We start from the raw sequence: 20000 nt of genomic DNA, 5'->3' as shown, positions 1-20000 counted from the left end.
ATCAGTTGAGGAGGGGGTTACCCACTTTTAGGAATCCCTCCTCTTTCCCATGTTACTGCAATGCAGAGAGCAGTGGAAGAGAGGGGTTGGTGGGGTGGGTTGGTGGGGGTTACCTAAAAGTGGAGATACCTTCTCTTCTCCTGGTTTCTGCTGGACAGAGATCAGTTGAGGAGGGGGTTACCTACTGTTAGGAATACCTCCTCTTTCACATGTTGCTGCAATGCAGATAGCAGTGGAAGAGGGGTGGGGGGTGGGTTGGAGTGGGGGGGGGGTGGGGGTTGGGGGGGAGTGGGGGGGGGGGGGGGGATTATGGATACTTTCTATTCCCGATTACCTGTTTTGGAGTTTACCTTCTCCTCTGCTGGATACTCAGATACCAGTGGAGCAGGAGGATACCTGAATACAGGTCAGGACTTACTGTCATCTCAGTGGACAGCAGTACAAGCTGACAGCTAGAAGAGAAGGGATTGATTTCCCTTTTATCAACTTCTGTCAACGTGTGCTGCTGCCCACTTTAGTGGTGTGAGTTTTCACATCGTTCAAACGCATTCAAAAACAAAAAAAAATACAATACAGAAAAAACAAATCAAAATATACATCTCCACTTCTTCCTATTTCATTTGACATGTTAAAATGTAATATTATGTTTTCAATAAACTGAAATATACAGTCAAGGATTTCTCAGTTTTGGTGTGAATCACTATATATATAGTAAATGAACTTCATCTATTGTTGTAATATCACAGCTGTCACATTAGTGTGTATTGTTCAACAGATATTCAGTGTTTATCCTTCACAGAAAAATAAACACGAAACAAAAGTGTGTATTTTCAACTCTTGTGTACAGAGCATTCATTTAACATTAACATTATGCATCTAAGTGATTATCAACACTTTTTAAATTCAGTTTCATTTATGTTGCATCAATAACAATCAAGACGTTTTAAAGAACCAGAGAGTCTGAGTCCCCCAGCAGCCTGGGCCTATAGCAGCCTAACTAACTTCTAGGTTACCCTTTAAGCCTTTTTGGAGTCACATAATGGACAGTTTTGAACTATGAAGCAACTTTTTACAAATAAAAGTGTTTATTGGGAATCACTAAAGTGTATTTAAGACCTTTTATTGACATTTCTACCATTTATTAGTTATTTTGAGAAGCTCTCAGAGATAATCCAGTGTCATATTTATGTATTTATTTAGTTGTCCTCATTGATTCTGAGCTGTGTTTTAGTGTTAATGCATTTTCACTGGACCAAACTATCATGGTGAACAACACTGTTGACATAAACAGTTTGAGTAGAACCACATTGCATGGTAGCAGTTTTACAGCTGAGTGATGGAGGTCCTGCTGATATGTTTCGTCTATACAAGTCACTGAGTCGAGTATTGTCACACAAACAACATAGCTGCCAGCAATGCATGGGTTGCCAGACAAATTTGACCACCACGCTCAACAGCACGAAGGCACAACAGGTTTTTGTCCGGTTTCAAGAAAGGAGAGCTGTGTCTTTTCATGTTCTCACAACAAATCTTCAGTGATTTGAGAAACCAAAGAAGAAGTTCTACCACTGAACAATCAATGCAGTGTTTGAGGGCAAAAATGGAGCAATCTGCTTGACAGAATCAAAGGCAGCAAAGGTGTACAGCTGGAACAAATGCCTTCAGTTATAGCTATGAAACAGTAAAAGATGTGTATGCATTGGCCGGAAATCGAACGCAATTCTTTAGCTAAACGCCCCTAAACGGATTCCCATTCATTCTCTATGGTAGTGATAAACCACTACGGATGTAATATACTTTTGACTACTACGACATCGTGGTGCTGTTCTGCCGTTTTTAGAGAGAGGGGCCCATAAACACACAGCGTACACTTACAGTTGTACAGTTACATTCCGTGCTGTTACACGTTTGCTAGTATTGAGACATGTAAAAACTATCTTTCAGGCAGAAGGTCAAATTTTAAAGTGGTTATACATTTCAACAAAACTGCACTATTACAATATTTGACAAGAAATAAGCTGAAGCAGTGAAACAAGTTGAAGCTGTTGCCGTTTGCATTTGATTTTAGTTTAACTGTTGTCGGTCTGAACCTTTGTTGTTTGTTGGTTTGTTGTTAACACTGACATCAGCCTTCATGTCTACATAATATCACTGTTACTGTATTTTAGAAAATGCCCATGACTGTGTGGAAGATAGAAATAGAATAGATTGTCTTTATTGTCATTGTACAGGTACAACCCCCCCTTAGGCGCCTTAGAAATATTGGAATAAAAATAAATAAAAAGTAAAAGGAATGTAAAAAACTAAAGTAAAAAAAAATATGTACAAAACTATAAACACTAACATGACATAACAACCCCATTCACACAAGTCAGCCATTATTGCATATCACTTGAAGTTCATGCACTTGTTTGTGAGAAACTATATTGCACATTTGGACAGATGAAATTGAGATTATATGAAACATATGAAATTACTGCAAGGATGTATTGCACATTATGAAAATTACTGTATGAGTTGTTGCACAATTCACATTATTTTTATTTAATGTTCGAGCTGTTTAGTGTGATTATGGCACTTGCGTAGAAGCCATTCCTCAGTCTGTAAGATAAGAGAAGGTTTGATTTATCTCCAAGGAGAAATTTAGTAAGACAAACGGCAAGACAAAGCAAAAATATAAGTAATATCAAAAATAGGAAAGGGATTAAATATTTATTGTAACATATTCTCTATTTAATATATACATATTTGTTTTAAGTGGAAAACATGAAGTGAAATCCCTAAACTGATATGATTACCAAATAAGAAACACGGCACATCATGTCATAGTTTGGAGGGGGAACATTTTAATATGTTACTAACAATAACATGATAAAATAGTCTTTCACCATTGACATATATATGTGTGTGTGAATATATATATATATATATATATATATATATATATATATATATATATTTATACATATATATTTATATATATATATATTATATAACCCGCTTATTCTTGTGAAGGGTCACGGGGGTGTGCTGGAGCCTATCCCAGCTGTCATCAGGCGAGAGGCGGGGTACACCCTGGACAGGTCTCCAGTTTATCTCAGGGCCAGCACAGAGACACAGACAACCATTCACACTCACACGCACACCTAATTTAGAATCACCAGTTAACCTAATGAGCATGTCTTTGGACGGTGGGAGGAAGCCGTAGTACCCGGAGAGAACCCACGCAGACACAGGGAGAACATGCAAACTCCACACAGAAAGGAACCAGTCGGCCCATGAATTCAAACCCGGGACCTTCTCACTGTGTATATATCTTGTGACAATTCTATGTTCTGCTGGGAAACTTCTGGACCTGGCATTCATTCATGTGGATGTTACTTAGACATGTAGCACCCACCTAGACCAGACCAGGCACCCCCACCCCATAGCAATGACACTCCTTGATGGCAGCAGCCATCCCCAGCAGGATGCAGCCTGACACAGACACAAAAACACTTTAGGAACAACTAAAAAAAAACATGAAGAACAGCACAAGGTGTTGACCTGGCCTCCAAATTCACTACATCCCAAACTGATCAAGTATCTGTGGGATGATCCACAGAGGCCCCTCCCCTCAAAGACCCCCCCACTAACAACAGGACACCCTCAGAAGGCCCATGTCCATTCTCTGATGAGTCACAACTGTTTTGGAGGCACAAGGGAGACCTACACAATATTAGGAAGGTGATCATAATGTTATTTAGGATGAGAATATATACTTTCTCTACTGTGATAAGGGCATGACCAGGGAGATGACCTGTAAGGAGTTTAAATACTCTCCCATCTATGAGGCAGAGAGGCAGCGCAGAAGAAAATTATGTATGTACTGGATACGGTTTGAGGGATTATATGCGGTATCTAAATATGTGAGTAAATTGTCTGCATATAGTTTGATTGTTTATAAAGACAACTCCAAAATGACGTCACCATATTTTTCCTGAAGAGCAGTTTTGAAGCTCATTCTGGTGTCTCCATCTTTGTCTCACTCCATCTACCTCCCAGCTGATTCAGCAATGGGCAAAGAGGTGGAGCTGAGGCTAAAGACAGCCTGCCACCTGGGAAGTCATTCAGAGCAGCCATGCCCTTAATTCTGCAGAATTTAAATCCTTGATATAATGTACAGGTTTATAATTAACAGGTGACTTATATATTGGTCAGGTTCATGTTGATGTGTTTAGCAGTTTTTTCATTTGTTTTGATGGGACAAACTGAGCAAGCATGTAGGGTACTCCATAAATTATTGCAATCATACATGTGCTACACACATAATGCACCTGTGGCTGACTGGTACAGTCCAAACATAAACACCAAAACACAGAAAAATGAAACTGTTGTCATTTGTATTTCATTTCAGTTTACCTGTTGACAGTCTGAACTCTAATTAATGGTGACATCAGCCTTCAGTTCAGTAAAACTGCACTATTACTATATTTGCTAATTTTGAGAAATAAGCTCTAGAGACCAAAACTGTTTTTGTACCAGGTTGGAAACATTTTAGTTAATTTCTGCTGTAAAGTTGGATGTTACTCTCACATAGAGGTTAACTTGGAGGCTACATTTGGGGTCTGGTACGTTCGTCAGTGAACAGTTGCCCCCCATGCTATCACATGAGATATAGTAGAGGTCTGATGTTCTGCTTAAGTTAAACATATTCTTTCTACGTGATAATTTGGATCATAAGAATATATCTGACTATGTTTAGTTAATTTGAACTACATCAGCAATGATTGCAGTTTAATCACACTACTGAATTACGTGCATCTATTGTAGTGTTTTACTACATTCAAAGTAGCATTTATGAATTTGTTACGAACTATAAACTTTACATTTACACTTATTCACTTTTAAACACAAGTGTATTTGATACTTGTGCATCTCATGTTTGTCCCAGGGGGGATTTGAACCCCGTCTTTTGAGGAATATAAATAAATAATCAGGATCCATATATTCAAAGTTTCATTCAATATATTCAAAGATTAATTTCCTGAACGGCATGCCATTATATATATATTAAAATCCATTACAGTTTTTCTCAGTCGCTTTGGTGCATTTCTCACATCACTACTAACATTTGCACAACAGTTAGTGCATTTCTCAGAACAATTAGTACAAACTGCAAAACCTAGTGGATAACCTGCAAAAGTGCGTCACTTGCTCAAAATGAATAGTTGATTCCTCAAAAGCAAGTATTCATGTCAATGAAACTGTCTGTGTCATCAAAATAATAAGTCCTGACACCATTGTTTATGAATAAGAGAGTCAAATGGCTTTGTCATGTTTTCATTGTGACATATTTACTGCATATGCTCTTTGCAATTCTACAGCATTGTGCAAAAAAAAATACACAGTCACTTATTTAGAACAAACTACCATTATGGTAGAACTTTGCACAAATGTAAACAATATAACAGTACATATTACTGTAAAGTGAACATAAATTATTCCTGGACATCCACACGTTCCTGTCTGTCTGGCCACATATTTTCATCTACATCACAGCGGATGTCTTCCCTTGCAAGGCAACGAGGAAAGTATCTCCTTGAGTGGCAAATCCACCCTCTGCAGGACTCCACTGTGATGTCATCACATGCTGCATCCATGGCTGCTAGCAGGGCCATTTGGGCATGTGGACGCCGGTCATAAACCTTCCACCTCCAGGCAGTAAAAAACTCTTCTATTGGATTAAGGAATGGGGAGTAGGGGGGGAGATATTCAACCACCATCCTGCCATGTCCTGCAAACCACTCTCTGACCAGATGTGAGTGGTGAAAGCTCACATTATCCCACACGACAACATACTTGCTCAGATGGTCTCCAGTTAGACCCCTCTCATTCTCAGGGACTATGGTTCTGTAAAGAGTGTCTAGAAAAGTAAGACGATGTTGTGTGTTGTAAGGACCGAGAACAGGGATATGGGTGAGGACACCATTTTCTGAGATGGCTGCACACATTGTGACATTCCCCCCTCGTTGGCCTGGAACATCAATCGTTGCTCTCTGTCCAATTCGGTTTCTTCCACGCCTTCTGCCTTTGGCCAGATTGAAACCTGCCTCATCGATGTAAATTAATGTGTGCAGTGGTTCCCTGGCCTCTAGCTCCAGTATACGCTTTATCCCAGAAGAGAGGGAGAGAGAAAAAAAAACCCAATTGTAAGAACTTTCCCTGTGTAACATAATGCATTTTTGACAACATAGTGTACAGTATGTAGCCTACTGTGAATATACAGAACTGTTAAGTGTACTGCATGGAACTACACAAAGTAAAACAGTTTACAGTGCTGAACATTAGAGTATGCATAAAACGCACACTCAAGCTTTACCTGTACATACTGGTGACGGGTCTCCTTCACTCTTTCACTGTTCCTTTCAAATGGCACATTGTAAAGTTGTTTCATGCGCATTTCATTCCTCCTGAGCACTCGGTCAATTGTTGCGATTGAAACAGATTCAATATTGCCAAAGATATTGTCATCATCTATAACAGCGCTTTGAATCTCTCTCAATCTTATTGCATTGTTTGCAATCACCATTGCACAAATGGCTTCCTCTTGTTGTGGAGTAAAAACAGGCCCCCTTCCACCTCTGCGAGGTTGTCTTGCAGTCCTATGTGTTGCAGAGTAAAATTATAGTAATGTACAGTAAATATGAGATATAACAAGGTATTGGATTACTGTCCAATACTATACATACCTGTTCTCCCTACGAAATGTTTGAATGATGGAATTCACAGTGGTTCTCCCTACATTTGGTTGCACTCGCCATAGTGAGGCCGTGATTCACAACATGGTCCACAAGTGTAGCCCTAATTTCATCAGGAATTTGCCTATGTACTTCACCTCTTCTTCCTCTGCCCCTGTTTTGTCCCCTTCCCCTTCCTCCGCGGATTCTCACCCCTCCTCCACGACGCTGACGTTCCATTTTTGTGTCACAGAATTGTAGAAATGGTACACACTATGTCCTGCTTGGTTCATATATGCTTGCCAAGTGAGGGTTCATGGGATTCAGCTCTGAGTGACTGTGGACAAGTGGCTTGTCATTGGTTACAACTAATGCTTCACACACCTCCTCATGAGTGAAAGCTGAAGTTCATCTGAGAGCAATTGTTCAATTTAGGAGACATTTTCAGGAAAAAAATGATAAAGGAATGTATGAAATTAGCTTGACAGATTTTGACAACTACAATTCAACAATTTTGTATGTAATGACTCAAGCAATGAAATGAGGACTATTAGTTTTATAGGGAATGACTATTCAGCATTCATAAGTATGTTTCATTTTGACTGACATGACATAAGCAAATGATAATGTTATAAAACAGCAGAGAATTGTATGAAAGTAACTGATACATGTCCAAAAGCATTTGGAATTTGTTCAAAGGAATGAGAAACTGCTACAATGATGTGCACAAATGACTCAATGTTGTGGAGGTTGAACTAATAGTTGCGAGAACTTTCATTCTGATCTGAGAAAAGCACCAAAGCGACTGAGAAAAACTGTAAAATACAATGAATTACACTTGGAATTAGAGAAAAAAAGTCATGTTACCCTCTGTAGTTTAGGTGGATAAAGGTCGGAACCTCTTTACTTCAGTAGGCTACCCTGGGTATACACAACCTGCATGCATTGCGGTGGCACCGAGCCTTATGGGAACAGTAGTCCTACTAGGCTACTACACTGTGTTGCTTTTTCTGGCATGGTAGTTATGTGCTTCAGTAATACATTGTTTGACTTTCCCAAGTAAATCTGTGTATGGAATATCTTGTGGACCCTGTATACAGTAGCCTATATGGAAGCTTCAAAACATGTTTCTAATATAGACTATTAAAATATTCTGCAATCATTTAAATCAATAAGAAATTAGTTGCAGTTGTCTTGCAGTTAAGACACCTAACACAAAAAGAATTGGACATTTTCAACGGACCAGGCGTACACAAATTCAAAGCACTCGGATTCCTAAAATGAATATGGGTCAGAAGCAGCGGACGCTGACGCTGTTTCCATAGCAATCGGATATCAACAGACTGAAGCAGCTTGTGCTAACTGCAACAGTAGCCGTTACATGTCGTGAACAATTAAACTGTGTCGGTAGAAATGTCCCGAGCTCACGCAGAAAGCGTGCTTAAAAGCATAATTCGTAAAATAGTGCATGAGTGTGAAGTGAGGGGACATGCCGTATCGGATACTCTGGTGGCTTTCATGGTGAGTAAACGAACTAATCAGAGCTTCCTTTTAAGCTAAGGCTAGCAAGTTACTAGTAACTGTTAATAATGCTATATAGTAATTTCTTTCTCATATATATATCGTGTTTATTTTTTAATGTACTCAGGTGAAAACTGTAGTGTTGAATCCCAGAAATGGATTCAATGTGAATCAGATACTGACCAAACAAGATGTCCAAAAGGTTGAGGAGGTGAGTTACTTTATTTTTTTAATTTAGTGATTAATTTGTATAATATATTTCCAGTTATCACTAACAACGCTGCGTTTGCCAGAGTCACTATGTAAAGGCTTAATGTGTTCTCAGTTACATTATACTTTCTGGAAGTTGCACAACTACTTAGGAATAAATACAATGTATTTCCTATGTCTGACCCTCAAAAACTTTCCTACTTTACACCACAAACAAAATGTGTTCCATGTATTGAATTGCTGAATAATATTTATGTCCCAGCATGAAAATCATCTAGATTTATTTTAAAAACACAATTCTGGTTAGATTTAGATTGGACTTATCATTTCGCTATCAAATTTTGACTTGCTGAATTATTTTATTAATTAATTTATTGTTGGTCTAAAAGAGATCATACAAATATGAAAACCACTAACAATGTAATACGTGTCCTTTGAAAAACATCAGTGTGCTCAGCTGTTTCTAATCTCCCTTTGCAACATGTCTTCCAGTTGTGTCTGGATAAACTCATGGAAAAGTGCCGCCCGGCTCTTGATACAATCGAAATGCAAATTTATTTTCAAATGAATTATACCTCTGAACGTAAGTAATAAAAATACCATGAATTTGTTAAATGATTTTTGAATGAATGAATGCAGAGTTGTTGTCAGCTCCTAAATGACCTTTTTTAGGGTAGATATTTTTCTTACCTAGTCTGGATGCCTGAGCATGCTGACTAAATATATCCTTAATGTTTGACCAGATACTTTGTTATTGCTATTGTGGTCATATTAAATCTATAATGTAGTGTGACTATCGGAACTAAATTAGTCACTGAGAAGACAAAGCTGGGCTCTGTCTGACACACTGAGTCCAAGGAGGAAATGTGAAACCATTACTGCAATTTAAGGGTGTTTATTTTTATCCTTTTAAAAACACATACTTTTTTGTTATATCATTATGCAGATGGACTTGCAGGACTAAACTATGATAAACAATAGCTTAAGTCAACAGAAAAAAAAACCGCACCCTACCTCACCCAAACAAAAATATTCACAGGCAGGTGCAGGTGATATTCATTAGGCAATCATTCAACCCCAGTCACACCCACACACACATCCAGACACACCCACTACCCCTGGTGACAAGTGAGAAACAAATCCCTGCCTCTACATATATGTTTAAAAGAAAACCTATGAAATGACTTATTGTATCTTATTAACATGCATGTCTATGGACTGGAGGCATTCTACTTTTCTGCCTTGCATTGCTGCAGATCTGTAAATGGTACAATAGGCACATGTGCATCAGTGGAATAGTGATGACACCATGAGTAGGACTGTGTCATCAATTTGTGATTATGCATGCATGTCCTTGTGTGGGCACGAGATAAACAAAATGGTCACATACTCACAGAAAAACAGTCCACAATGCCATTAAAGGTAAAAACAAAACCCACCATCCTTTAAACCTTTGTTTACAGGATGCAATGTTATGCCAGTTTAAATGATCAAATCACAGGACCACCTAAAACATGGTTTTATTAGTACAGAAATATCATAAAAGGATTTTCTGACCCTATTATACATGTCTATATTTTTATTATTTTTAGATAATTGCAGTGCACTCATATACATTAATACACTAGACAGTTCTCAAACAGATGTCAAGGCTTTTTACAATAATAATAATAATAATAATAATAATAATAACACATTATTGGACACTGTAGGAGCCACATTACATATATGTTTTAGCCTTTTGACAGTCTCTTGAAAACACTATAGATAGAAAATTTTACAAAACAACATTTTGCTACTTTCACGACCTCTTTGCATGTGTGTGTGCAGGTGATTTTCTCGAGGAAATCCACCAGGTGTTGGAGTCCAGTTTGAGCCCAGTGAGGAGAGAGATCACTGACAGCAGAATGAAAACAAGGGAGGAGTCTGACACCCTGTACCATAAAATAATCACTTATATCCTGCTGCGGTCTGCCATAGGCTCTCCTTCAGACACCAGTGCTGTGCAAGAAGCTAGAGGTTTCACTCAGTTTTCTTGCTGAAGTCAATTCCCGTTCAGAAAGATCATTCTCACACTGTAGACATATTGCATTCAGAAATATCAGTATCTAAATGTAGGAATGCAAACAATTAACTATTTTTTGAAGGAGATCTGAAGGAGATAAGTGATTGTAAAGTAGTCATAGGTGGTGTGTAGGATGACTTTTGTGGTGAAGAATATGAAAAGAGCAAGGGCAGAGCAGAGAACAAAGTGGTGGAAGTTGAAAAAGGAGTACTATGTGGTTTTTTGGAAGGAGTTGAGACAGGCTCTGGGTGGTCAGGAGGTGCTTTCAGATGACTGGGTAACTACAGCTAAAGTGATCAGGGAGACAGGCAGGAAGGTATTAGGTAGATATGTAGATAGATGGACAGCGGCTGTGGCTCAGTAGGTAGAGCGGGTTGTCCACGAACCAGAGGGTTAGCGGTTCGATCCCCGGAATGTGCCACATGCCGAAGTGTCCTTGAGCAAGACACTGAACCCCCAGTTGCTCCCAGTACTGGTGTGTGAATGTGTGTGTGCTTGTGTGAGCGAATGGGTAGATGTGTCTATGTCTGTAAAGCGCTTTGAGTACCAATAGGTAGAAAAGCGCTATATAAAAGCAAGGCCATTTACAGACAGACAGATAGATAGATAGATACATAGATACATAGATAGTTTATTTGTAATGAGGAAGTGCAGGAGAGTATTCAGAGGAAGTGGCCAAACAGTAGGCAAACGAGGACAGATATGAGAGGTCAGACAATAAGGAAGGTGAGAAGGATTTGTACCAGTTGGTGAGGTAGAGGGATAGAGAAATGGGAGCGGAAAGAAGAATTGAAGAACCTTTTTTGAGCAGGAGGTAGAAAACATTAGATTAGTGAAGTTGGGATGGCTTTGGAGAGGATGAAGAGCGGAAAGGCGGCTGGTCCTGATGACATACCTGTGGAGGTATGGAAATGTCTAGGAGAGATGGTAGTGGAGTTTTTAACTGGTTTGTTTAACAAGATCTTGGAGAGCGAGAGGATGCCAGTTTTGGTTCCGATTTTGTGCCAATTTTCAAGATTAAAGGTATTGTGCAGAGTTGTTGAGACTACGGTGGCATCAAGCTGATGAGCCATAAAATGAAGATGCATGAAAGAGTTGTGGAAGCTAGGCTAAGGGGAGACGTGACCAATTTTGAGCAGCAGTATGGCTTTATGCCAAGAAAGAGGACTACAGATGCAATATTTGCCTTGAGAATGCTGGCGGAGAACTACAGAGAAGGGCAGAAGGAACTGCACTGTGTCTTTGTAGGTCTAGAGAAAGCATATGGCAGGTTACCAATAGAGGAGCTATGGTATTGTAGTAGTGAGGTGTGTTGCAGGTGTGACCGAGGAGTTCACAGTGATTGCTTGGTGCAGTCACGGTGTGTCCATGTTGTGCAAGGATCAGCTCTGAGCCCTTTCTTGTTTGCTGTCATGATGGCCAGGCTGACAAATGAGGTCAGGCAGCAATCTCCATAGACTATGATGTTTGCGGACGACATTGTGATCTGTTTTGGTTTGCTCTGGAAAGAAGATAAATGAAGGTTAGCTGAAGTAAGGCTGAATACATGTGTAGGAACGAAAGGGACGTGGGTGGAGAGGTAAGGTTACAAGGAGCAGAGGTTCAGAAGGTGTAGGACTGTAAGTGCTTTGGGTCAATGGTCCAGAGCAACGGGAAGTGAGGAAGAGATGTGTACAGGCGTGCACAGGTAGGACGGAAGGAATGCAGAAAGGGGTCAGGTGTGTTGTGTTGTGAAAGCAAAGGCTTACAGGACAGTGGCGAGACCAGCGATGTTGTATGGTTTAGAGACAGTGGCTTTGAGGAAAAGACCGGAGGAAGAGTTGGACGTAGCAGAGCTGAAGATATTGAGGTTTTCTTTGGGGGCGTGATCCGGATGGATAGGTTCAGGTTTGGACATGTTCAGTGGAGGGACAGTGAATATATTGGTCGAAGGATGTCAAGGTTAGAGCTGCCAGGCAAGAGGTCTAGAGGAAGACTAAAGATAAGGTTTTTGGATGTAGTGAAGGAAGACATGAAAGTAGTTGGTGTGAGAGAATATAGTGTATATGTAGAGTATAGTGCATAGGAATCTTTAAGGATTCTCTTGTCTTCTCTTATTTTGTGTTTTGCCAGCTGCCCTGCAGAGTGTCTTTCCTCAGGCTGACCTGGGAACCTTCATTATGCTCTTCAAGAAAGACAAGGAACAGCAGCTTGGTGAGCTCACCATGATTGTCACAGGTATCCTGCTCTTCAACAAAGTTGGGAGGAAGGGGAAAGAGGAGATCAGCATTCATAAACTAAGTATGTCTTTTTGTAATTCTGCATTTATTAACTAAATTGTCCCAGTTCTCAGCAAATGCATCATTCTTTTAAATAACATACGGCAGCTTTTTATATATATTATAGTGTCCAAGAAGCATCATAACATGTATCAAATAGACAATTGAAACATCCACAGAAACAGTTGTCCTATAATGTTATATATCTCCCCATCCAGTATTTAGAGGTAATTATGTTCTTATTTGTTTTTGGTATCTTTCCCTTTTCTTTTTTGAACCCCTTTTTGGATTCCCTTTTCTTACGCTAGTCTAGTCTTTCATGGTGACGTTCCAATTTTCTGTCTTGCTTTGTATTTCCAGATCTATTTTTCTTAGGGATTCCCACATTATATGCCCTCAGTTTGTGTGCAGTGCACTGAGCATTTCTTTGGCCCCAATGGTTGTGGATTCTTGTGAGGAATCCATTTTCTTTTAATGCTGCTTTTAATCCACTTGTAAACTTGTCATTTGTGAATCACTATAAAAGTGTAATTATAAGCATATTTAAAACAACTACAACATACACAGTTTAACCATTAGATGACTTGTTGATTACTACAAAAATAATCATCTGGCTGTTTGACAACCAGATTAGCTTTGTAGGAGCAGATTTGGTACCTGCCTCATTCCCTCTCTCAGATTATTTGGTTGGCCTTCTATTGCAATGGGGCTCTTTTTTCATTTTTGTCTTGATGAATAAATAAACAAAAATATTATGCAAATGTAAAAAAGGAGGATCTTCGCACTTTTTCTGTTCTTGTCTGTTCCACAGCTGTCCTGTATTTATGTGCATAAAAATGAAAACATATGAAGTGATGTAACAATATAAACACAAGGCAGAACCTAGACCCACCCAATGGATCCTACAGTGTCCAGTTATGAAATTACAGTCTTCAAGTACACAGCAAAGTAGGAGGAGAGCTGTTGATACATTTACAAGATAAGAATTCAGTCCAAAGAAGCGATACTTTATGTCTTCAGCAACACCATGAAGCTATGTCTGTGAATGTTCTCTGTCATCCAGGTCACGGTATATCCAAAAAAAGTGTTTTAAAAAAGGCAATTGGACTTTTTGCTACATTATCCCTCTTCACTAATGCTCAGTACTTGTACTTCTTTTTACAATCTCTCTGCAGTGCCTCCCATTTTTCAAGAAGCTCCTTCACTCGTGAGTAAACGTATAGAAAATGAGCTGAGTGTCACACAGAGTTTCGTATGGAAATATACAGCTGTGCTGGAGAAGATAACATACTCTGACATTGAGCCTGGACTGTGCAACATCCCTATCGCCCTGCTCAGAGAGGCTCTCTATAACATGAGGCAGCATGAACTTTTCCTCAAAGTGTTACTGGTAAGAGTAGTTTCTTGCATTTGAAAATTTGGTATTATAATGTAGATTATATCTATTACATTATCAACAATATAACAATAATAGTAATGATAACAGTATGTAAAGTAGTATATAGCACTGTATGTAGTAACAGTAAGTCTTTAAAAGTGATCTGGACATAGTTCTTGGTTTTGTTCTGCACAGTCTAAAGTCGATGAATATATTTTTGCCTGAGGCAAGTGTACAGATGGTTGCAGAAATTAAGACATGAGAAATAAAAATGATATGTGTTTTTAAAAACTAAGGAAAGAAATATGTTTGAGATATCATAAATATATCTGTGTCATTCTCAAGCTCGGGTCCTCTTTGAGGGTTCTGCGCAGTATCTTAGCTTTTCCTAGGACTGAGGCTTCTGATGTTGTTCCTGGGATCTGTTGGAGCCACTCCCCCAGTTTGGGGGTCACTGGCCCAAGTCCTCCTACTACCACGGGGACCACACGCGCCTTGACCTTCCATATCTGTTCCAGCTGTTCTTTCAACCCTTGGTACTTTTCAACCTTTTCGTGTTCCTTCTTTCTGATGTTGGCGTCAGCTGGTATCGCCACATCTATCACTGCCACATTTTTCTGCTCTTTGTCTACCACCACTATTTCCGGTTCGTTAGCCAGGAGCTGTTTGTCATTCTGGAAGCTGAAGTCCCACAGAACCATGGCCCCGTTGTTCTCAGCCACGTTCTGTGGTACGGCTCATTGGGATTTGGGTACTTTTGTTCCATACTGGGTACAGATGTTCCTGTACACTATTCCAGCCACTTGGTTGTGCCTCTCCATGTACGCTGACCCGGCTAGCATATTACACCCTGCTACTATGTGCTGGACTGTCTCAGGGGCATCTTTGCACAGTCTACACATTGAGTCTGATCTACTCTGGTAGATTCTGGCCTCTGTGGCTCTTGTACCTAGGGCCTGTTCTTGTGCTGCCATGATTAGTGCCTCTGTGCTGTCTGTTGAGTCCAGCCTTTTCCAGCCACTGGTAGGTCTTCTTGATATCAGCCACTTCTTCAATTTGATGGTGATATATGCCATGTAGGGACTTGTCCCTCCAGATTGTCAGCTCCTCTTCCTCTGCACTCTCATTGGGTTTCTGTTGCCTGAGGCATTCACTTAGCAGTTCATCCTTTGTGGTCATTTTTCTGATGTACTCTTGGATTTTTGATGTTTCATCTTGGATCATGGCCTTGATGCTCACTAGTCCTCGGCCTCCCTCTTTCCGCTTAATGTACAATCTCAGGGTGCTGGATTTGGGGTAAAACCCATGCATGGTGAGGAGCTTTCTTGTCTTGATATCTGTGGCTTCTGTCTCCTTCTTTGGCCAGCTTATGTTACCAGCGGGGTTTCTGATGAATGGTAGTGCGTACATATTGATGGCTTGGATCTTGGTCTTGCCATTCAGTCTTTTCAGGACTTGCCTTACTCTCTGGACGTATTTGATTGTGGTTGACTTCCTTGTGGCTTCCTCATGGTTTCCATTAGCCTGTGGGATACCAAGGTACTTATAGGGTACTTGTGTCTTGTCTTTCTTTGAGATCATCCGGCCACACTTGTCCAATCCAAATGACATCCCTATGTCATTGCTGTAGATCCTGGTGGCGTGGATCAGTGAGTCGATTTCTCGCTCATTCCTGGCATACAGCTTGATGTCATCCATGTAGTGCAGGTGGCTGATTGTTGCTCCACTTCGGAATTGGTACCCATAATCACTCTTTGTGATGATCTGACTGAGGGGGTTCACTCCTATGCAGAACAGCAGTGGTGATAGTGCATCTCCTTGGTGTATGCTGCATTTGATGTTGACTTGGGCAACTGGCTTTGGGTAGGCCTCTAGGGTTGTCTTCCACATTCCCATCAAGTTCTGGATGAAGGCCCTTAGATTCCTGTTGATCTTATACAGTTCCAGACATTCCAATATCCATGCGTGGGGCATTGAGTCATAAGCATTCTTGTAGTCGGTCCAGGCAGTGCAGAGGTTGGCCTGTCTCGGGCGACTGCTCTATCGACCAGTAGCTGGTGCTTGGCTCCTCTGGTGTTGCTACCAATTCCCTTCTGAGCCATGCTTATTCATCTTTGCCCCGATGATGCCTGACAGGGCCTTCCATGTTGTGCAGAGACAGGTTATTGGCCGGTAGTTGGATGGGATAGGTCCCTTCTGGGGGTCCTTCAGGATTAGGACCGTCCTGCCCTGGGTTAGCCACTCTGGGTGGAACTCATCCCTCAGCAGCTGGTTCATGTACTGCTTGGCGTTCATGGAGTGTAGTTAGCTTCTTCAGCCAGTAGGCATGGATCATATTGGGGCCTGGTGCTGTCCAGCTCTTCATCTTTGACACTCTTTCTTGGATGTCTGCCATTGAGATGGTAACTGGTTCTTGTTCTGTACAGTTGAAACCAGATGTTTACATACACTGTGTTAAAAGACATAAACCTTTTTTCCTCACTGTCTGAAGTTAAATCAGACTAAACCTCTTCTATTTCTAGAACTTTTTATTACTTACTTTAGAAGTTTACATACATTTCATTAGTATTTGGTAGCATTGCCTTTAAACTGTATGACTTGGGTCAAACGTTTTGGGTATCCTTCCACAAGCTTCTCGCAATAGTCTGCTGGCATTCTGGTCCATTCCTCCTGACAGAACTTGTGTAACTGAGTCAGGGTTGGAGGCCGCCTCGCTCGCACACGCCTTTTCAGATCTGCCCACAAATTTTCTATGGGATTGAGATTGGGGCTTTGTGATGGCCACTCCAAAACATTGATTTTGTTGTCCTTAAGCCACTTTGTAACTACTTTATCAGAATGCTTAGGGTCATTGTCCATTTGGAAGAACCATTTGCGCCCAAGCTTTAACTTCCTGGCTGATGTCTTGAGATGTTGCTTCAATATGTAATGTACTTTCCTCATGATGCTGTCTATTCTATGAAGTGCACCAGTTCCTCCTGCGGCAAAACAGCCCCACAACATGAGGCTTCCATTTTAGTTTCATCAGACCACAGGACATGTCTCCAAAAATTAAGGTCTTTGTCCCTGTGTGCATTCGCAAACTGTAATCTGGCTTTTTTATGTTGCTTTTGGAGTACTGGCTTCTTCCTCTCTGAGTGGCCTTTCAGCTCATGTCGGTACAGAACTCGTTTCACTGTGGATAATGACACTCTCTTACCAGCTTGAGCCATTATCTCGACATGGTCTATAGCTTTTGTTCTAGCAAATAGAAAAAATGTTGGTAATCCTAACTGACCTAAAACAGGAGAAGTTTAGTCTGATTTAACATCAGACAGTGAGGAAAAAAGGTTTATGTGTCTTTTAACACAGTGTATGTAAACAGTCAAAAGTTTGGACACATCCTCTCAGTTATAGTTTTTCTTTATTTTCATGATTACTTACATTGTAGATTCTCACTGAAGGCATCAAAACTATGAATGAAATGTAGTAAAATGATGTATAGTATAGTAAAAATTATGTAGTAAACAAAAAAGTGTGAAATAACTCTAAATATGATTGATATTTTAGAGTCCTCAAAATAGCCACCCTTTGCTTTGATTACTGCTTTGCACTCTCTTGGCATTCTCTCAGTGAGCTTCATGAGGTAGTCACCTGAAATGGTTTTCCAACAGTCTTGGAAGGAGTTCCCAGAGATGCTGAGCACTTGTTGGCCCTTTTTCCTTCACTCTGCGGTCCATCTCATCCCAAACCATCTCGATTGGGTTTAGGTCAAGTGACTGTGGAGGCCAGGTCACTTGGTGCAGCACTCCATCCCTCTCCATCAAACAGTCCTTACACAGTCTGGAGGTGTTTGATGTTTTGTTTTGATGTAGAGATGTGTCTGCTACTAGAACTCTGAGTGGCATTGATCTGGGCTCTAATCTGAGGTGCTGTTAACTTGCGATTTCTGAGGCTGGTGACTCGGATGAACTTATCCTGAGCAGCAGAAATTACTCTTCCTTTCCTGGGGCAGTCCTCATGTGAGCCAGTTTTGTCTTAGCACTTTATGGTTTTCGCAACTGCACTTGTGGACACATTCAAAGTTTTTGCAATATTCTGGACCTTAAGTTCTTAAAGTAATGATGGACTGTTGTTTCTCTTTATTTAGCTAATTGGTTCTTGCCATAATATGAATTCTAACAGTCAAATAGGGCTGTCAGCTGTGTACCAACCTGACTTCATTAAGAAGGCAAGAAATTCCACAAATGAACCCTGACAAGACACACCTGTGAAGTGATAACCATTTCAGGTGACTACATCATGAAGCTCAATGAGAGAAGTCCAAGGATTTCCAGCGCTGTCAACAAAGCAAAGGGTGGCTACTTTGAGGACTCTAAAATATGAATCATATTTGAGTTATTTCACACTTTTTGTTTACTAGATAATTCCATATGTGCACATTCATAGTTTTGATGTCTTCAGTGAGAATCTACAATGTAAATAGTCATGAAAATAAAGAAAAAACATTAAATGAGAGGGTGTGTCAAAACTTTTGACAGGTAGTATATATATATAATATAATTCTTGTAAAAAAATAAATATCCATTTTCCCTTTACCTCTAGGGTGATGCATGTTTATGTGCCAAGCACGTTGAAGTCCTGCAGACCGAGTTCTTATCACAGATGAAGCTGCTGAAAGAAACTGTGAAGTCAAAAACAGCTTTACCAACTACATCTGTGTTTGTAAGTGGGAGTAAAATCACATTTTAATCGCATAACAACATTTTTTAATTTAAATGGATTTTAGTAGTCGGCTGAATCAAATAATAGGCACAGACATGCATATTGTAAACTCAAGCTCTTTTAATGTCTGGAAAAATGCGTTTAATTGCATTTCAATTCAAAAACCTAAAGTTAAAGTGCCATTTTAAGTACTTTAAGTACAGAACAGTATTGACTTGGAAAAAAAATAGTTTGAGTCGCCATTTTGGTAGCCATTAGCCGAGCTCTGACATGTGTATCATGTATCATTGTAATCGGTGTACCAGGAAATCGTGCACTGACAAAAGTTCTGCGTTGTTTGGAACGCAAACTGCAATTACATGCGTTACTTTTTTTAATTGTGTACATTTTTTAATTGTGTTAATTTTTTGTCATTAATTAATTGTAATTAACGCGTTAAGTCCCACCCCTAGTTTTCATGTATAATTCCTCTAAAGGAATAACTTCAGCTTTTTGTGTAAAAGCACGTCTTTTGAGTCTGGATTTGGTTAACTTTAGCATAAGACATAAGACATGTTTATTGATCCCACGTATGGGAAATTAACTTGTCACAGTAGCGCGGGAATTTGGCAAAAAATATATACAAAACAATGACGACTTTGACTTCGACAGGGGAAATTACCAAAAGTTCTAATTTGAAAAATATATACAAAAAATAACAACACTTCGAAAAATATATAGAGAAATATAAAGACATTCTGTAGAAATATAAAGACATTCTGTAAAAATATAAAGACATTCTGTAAAAATATAAAGACATTCTAAGACTGAAAGCAGCCAGCAGCAGCTATCATCCACTCATACCAAGCACGATACAAATTTGAGACCATATAAATTACTAAGCCCAGTAATTTACTCTTTCCTTGCAGAGGAAATGCGCTATTGTTTTGTGTTCAGTTTATTTTTACTTGTCCTTATTTTCAAAATATAAACACCATTGTTTTGTTGACATTTACAAATTAGCATGCATCCTATTCAGTTAATTTATTTATTTTTTTCTGTTCATAAACACAAATGGGAAAAATACAACTGGTTTTAGAACACTGCACAGAAGTACAGGGTAGAATGATAAATTATGATTTGTCATGCAAACGTTCCGGCATTTA

The 20000-nt window shown here is 39.7% G+C and overlaps 1 protein-coding gene across 1 annotated transcript in view; it reads left to right on the top strand.

Moving 5' to 3' along the window:
* The first annotated feature begins 7970 nt into the window (after nucleotides 1–7970).
* The window catches only part of cfap206 (cilia and flagella associated protein 206), a 46350-nt gene continuing 34320 nt past the window's right edge, over nucleotides 7971–20000 (top strand). The window contains exons 1-7 of the mRNA XM_084559856.1: nucleotides 7971–8240; nucleotides 8368–8451; nucleotides 8943–9033; nucleotides 10281–10469; nucleotides 12628–12795; nucleotides 13949–14163; nucleotides 18736–18855. Of these exons, the coding sequence (XP_084415982.1) occupies nucleotides 8133–8240; nucleotides 8368–8451; nucleotides 8943–9033; nucleotides 10281–10469; nucleotides 12628–12795; nucleotides 13949–14163; nucleotides 18736–18855 (975 nt within the window). The 5' untranslated portion in view covers nucleotides 7971–8132. The remainder of the gene's footprint in view (nucleotides 8241–8367; nucleotides 8452–8942; nucleotides 9034–10280; nucleotides 10470–12627; nucleotides 12796–13948; nucleotides 14164–18735; nucleotides 18856–20000) is intronic.

The sequence above is a fragment of the Chelon labrosus genome (genome assembly GCF_963514085.1).
Source record: "Chelon labrosus genome assembly, chromosome: 14".
Taxonomy (NCBI): domain Eukaryota; kingdom Metazoa; phylum Chordata; class Actinopteri; order Mugiliformes; family Mugilidae; genus Chelon; species Chelon labrosus.
Note: the sequence above shows the minus strand (reverse complement) of the source record. Positions and strands in the feature narration are given on the sequence as shown.